Here is a 4,598-nt window from a genome sequence, read left to right as displayed (position 1 = left end):
GTCACAGTTGCTCAAGTTAGAGAAGGGGGGCCATTCTGCGCGAATGCGTAAAAAATGGACTAAAAAAATCAGAAACAAAATTTAACTAAATACCTCTAAAAATTCTTCAGGAATTTGGCAAAATTCTTCGCCAAATCTTAAATAAATCTGATGATCACAAGTATAATAACTACCAATTGTAATAGTAAACAAAATAGCCAGCGTCCACCCAGGTGAATTATATGAGCATCGTTTTCTAAACAAATCTGAATTTTGTTCCAATTTATAATTAGTTATTATTGCGCTCAGTGGCAACCCTCCTGGCCAGGAACTAGTATACACCGTCACACAGCCAGAGGGAGCAGCAGTCACCTTCAAGGTGTCAGTAAGAGAGGGAGAGATTTTACTCCTAACTGGTGCCCTTCCCACTTTACTCTTTGTTTTTCTTCATAATATTCCATTCACTTTTATGTTTCATAACTTGTACATTTATGCAAGAGTGTCATATATATATATATATATATATATATATATATATATATATATATATATAATGGAATTGCTAAAATATAAAAGGTAATCCTGTGATTGGGTTGGGTCCTGATCTCTTCACTCACGATAAATTATAACAATCCTTTAATACCGTTGTCTGGCTGGAGGGACGACGAGTTCACCTCCCCAAGGATCAATCTCGCTGAACGTCTGGGGCGCTTAGAGCGTTATTCACCTTAGATTGTGAACCTTAGTGATGATTGTAATGTAGCACTGTCTTGCGGCGAGCAGGTGATATACGAGGGGTCCTTATCAGAGATCAGACTCCGGCCGGATATGTCCCGCCATCGGAAACACTTTTAATATATCATCCTTGGAGTTGGTGCATTCAGGCTGCCAGCTGGTGCCATTCTGTAGGCAGGTGGCGATTCCATGCTGCCAGCTGGTGACTTCGTGAGGGCAGCTGGTGACTTCGTGAGGGCAGCTGGTGACTTCGTGAGGGCAGCTGGTGACTTCGTGAGGGCAGCTGGTGACTTCGTGAGGGCAGCTGGTGACTTCGTGAGGGCAGATGGTGACTTCGTGAGGGCAGCTGGTGACTTCGTGAGGGCAGCTGGTGACTTCGTGAGGGCAGCTGGTGACTTCGTGAGGGCAGCTGGTGACTTCGTGAGGGCAGATGGTGACTTCGTGAGGGCAGATGGTGACTTCGTGAGGGCAGCTGGTGACTTCGTGAGGGCAGCTGGTTACTTCAGGAGGGTAGATGGCACCTCCTTGAGTCCTTCATGAACCGGATACACCAAGAAAACGCTTTAGCTGTAGCTGACATAGAGCCCGGCTGTTCAGCACAGAACAGTACAGTTAGAGCCCGGCTGTTCACCACAGAACAGTACAGTTAGAGCCCGGCTGTTCAGCACAGAACAGTACAGTTAGAGCCCGGCTGTTCAGCACAGAACAGTACAGTTAGAGCCCGGCTGTTCAGCACAGAACAGTACAGTTAGAGCCCGGCTGTTCAGCACAGAACAGTACAGTTAGAGCCCGGCTGTTCAGCACAGAACAGTACAGTTAGAGCCCGGCTGTTCAGCACAGAACAGTACAGTTAGAGCCCGATTGTTCAGCACTGTACTACTTACTAGCTATTGTCTTCGTCATTAAAATATTTTTTTTTTATTACTACAGCGGTACTATTTTTAACATAGGCGAGATGCTAAGGATAAGACGTAGCGAGGTACTCTTTAAACCTCGTGGAGGGTGTGGGAGAGAGAGAGGTGCGTGGGAGGTAATGTCTCCCATGCTACCTTGAAGAACAGCGGTGATGACTTCTGGGTGTTCCCTGGACGATAACATGTGTGTTGAGTCACTAACGACACTATGGTTGAAGGTGATCTCTCAGACGGATAGAATTAAAAATTCTAAGTACGATGAGTGAGTTAAGTGTGGTCGTTTTAAGTTGCTGAGGCGGGTGTGTAGGTACTTCATTCATAATGATGTACTGTCGGGAATCTTAGCGAAGTATCCAAAATTTCCTTACTGTAGGTGCAGCCTGCACATGACTGTAGGTGCAGCCTGCACATGACTGTAGGTGCAGCCTGCACATGACTGTAGGTGTCGCCTGCACTTGACTGTAGGTGTCGCCTGCACTTGACTGTAGGTACAGCCTGCACATGACTGTAGGAGCAGCTTGCACATGACTGTAGGTGCAGCATACACATGACTGTAAAGCTGCCGCCCAGTTGGGTGGGTGTGCAGCAAGACTAGTAACTGTGTGACTCACCATAGATGTAAAGTGTCTTGTATAGTGACTGATGACAGTCTCTTTTTTAATCACCTGATATATAAAAAGATTATTGATGCGTATGTGTATATGTGTAAATGATTGTGTATATATGTGTATATGTATATATAACATTAACAATTGTGTAACTAGCTTTAGAAGATTGTTCCTTACTAAGCTAAGCGAACTATGGGTTCAGTACCTGAACCTATTATGTGCCTGTGTAACTCTTTCCTCCACCGCCCACGGGCTGGGTATTGGGTGCATGATAAAGAAACTGAGGCGTGTTGTAGTCTGTATTACAACATCAGTAATACATTACACTGACTTCGTAAATGCACTGTCTCCCTGCCTCTATACTTCTCTCTTTGTCATCTACGGGCTCACCATAGCCCGTGCTGCTTGAAACTTTTTATTATAGGTAGCGAATCTTAAACAACAACAGCAACTCCTTGTCACCAGCCTTTAAGCTAACTCCCGTTTTGCTCCCCTTTATTACGGAGTACATTAACCAGAATCCCTTTACCACCCACTAGCAGTCATTAGCCCCATTGTTGAGAGCGAGTTTTACTCATTACAGAATTTTGAATGTATAATTTACATTCTATAATACCAGTCACATTAGGCATAATGTCCGGCTTGTGGCGTATGGGGAAGTACAAAGAAAGGTTTCAGTGGCTCTCAAATACAATTTAGTATTTGTTACATGCAAATAAACTGTGAAGAGCTGCATTAGATATTCATTTCCAACTTTAATCAATTACCGTCAGAGAGGTTCTTTAACTTTGACTACTAAGCTTTCTCATACACAAGAGTAGCGGTCCAGACCGCTATTGTGGACCGTAATGGCTCACCTGCCCACTAGCGGTCACTTACCCATCACACACTAGCGGTCACTAACCCATCACACACTAGCGGTCACTAACCCATCACACACTAGCGGTCACTTACCAATCACACACTAGCGGTCACTAACCCATCACACACTAGCGGTCACTAACCCATCACACACTAGCGGTCACTTACCAATCACACACTAGCGGTCACTTACCCATCACACACTAGCGGTCACTTACCCATCACACACTAGCGGTCACTTACCAATCACACACTAGCGGTCACTAACCCATCACACACTAGCGGTCACTTACCCATCACACACTAGCAGTTACTTACCCAACATACACTAGCGGCCACTTACCCATCACACACTAGCGGTCACTTACCCATCACACACTAGCAGTTACTTACCCAACACACACTAGCGGTCACTTACCCATCATACACTAGCAGTCACTTACCCATCACACACTAGCAGTTACTTACCCAACATACAACAGCGGTCACTTACCCATCACACACTAGTGGTCACTTACCTATCACACACTAGCAGTTACTTACCCATCACACACTAGCATTCACTTACCCATCACACACTAGCATTCACTTACCCATCACACACTAACAGTCACTTACCCATCACACACTAGCAGTTACTTACCCCATCACACACTAGCGGTCACTTACCCATCACACACTAGTGGTCACTTACCCATCACACACAAGCGGTCACTTACCCATCACACACTAGCAGTCACTTACCCATCACACACTAGCAGTCACTTACCCATCACACACTAGCAGTTACTTACCCATCACACACTAGCATTCACTTACCCATCACACACTAGCACTTACTTACCCATCACACACTAGCATTCACTTACCCATCACACACTAGCAGTCACTTACCCATCACACACTAGCAGTCACTTACCCATCACACACTAGCAGTTACTTACCTATCACACACTAGCAGTCACTTACCCATCACATACCGGTGGAGCCGGTCGGCCGAGCGGACAGCACATTGGACTTGTGATCCTGTGGTCCCGGGTTCGATCCCGGGCGCCGGCGAGAAACAATGGGCAGAGTTTCTTTCACCCTATGCCCCTGTTACCAAGCAGTAAAATCGGTACCTGGGTGTTAGTCAGCAGTCATGGGCTGCTTCCTGGGGGTGGAGGCCTGGTCGAGGACCGGGCCGCGGGGACACTAAAAAAAGCCCCGAAATCATCTCAAGATACTAGCGGTCACATTACCCATCACACACTAGCAGCCATTAACCCCACAACACACTAGCAGCTATTAACTCTACCACCCTACTTTCACCGAGGAAATCAGAGCCTCCCTACCACCTATTACACTAAATATGAACCCACTTTATTTCCCTCAATGGCAGTTGCCCATTAGAGGCATTTACCATTTTACAACTACAAGTGTCCCAAGACCTTGTGAAGGCGGCTCATAGTCAAGAAATATTTTAAACGTTAAAGATTGTATGTTTGTTTCTTTAATTTCG

At 45.7% G+C, this 4,598-nt stretch overlaps 1 protein-coding gene across 1 annotated transcript; it reads left to right on the top strand.

The window, feature by feature from the left end:
- The first annotated feature begins 903 nt into the window (after positions 1–903).
- Positions 904–1,254, top strand: LOC138370565 (uncharacterized). Its single transcript, XM_069334952.1, has one exon. The coding sequence runs from the start codon at positions 904–906 to the stop codon at positions 1,252–1,254; it is 351 nt and encodes a 116-aa protein (XP_069191053.1).
- The last annotated feature ends 3,344 nt before the right edge of the window (positions 1,255–4,598 follow it).

This window comes from Procambarus clarkii, chromosome 32 (assembly GCF_040958095.1).
Source record: "Procambarus clarkii isolate CNS0578487 chromosome 32, FALCON_Pclarkii_2.0, whole genome shotgun sequence".
Lineage (NCBI taxonomy): Eukaryota > Metazoa > Arthropoda > Malacostraca > Decapoda > Cambaridae > Procambarus > Procambarus clarkii.
The sequence above is the reverse complement of the archived record's forward strand: the minus strand, read 5'-3'. Positions and strand labels throughout refer to the sequence as shown.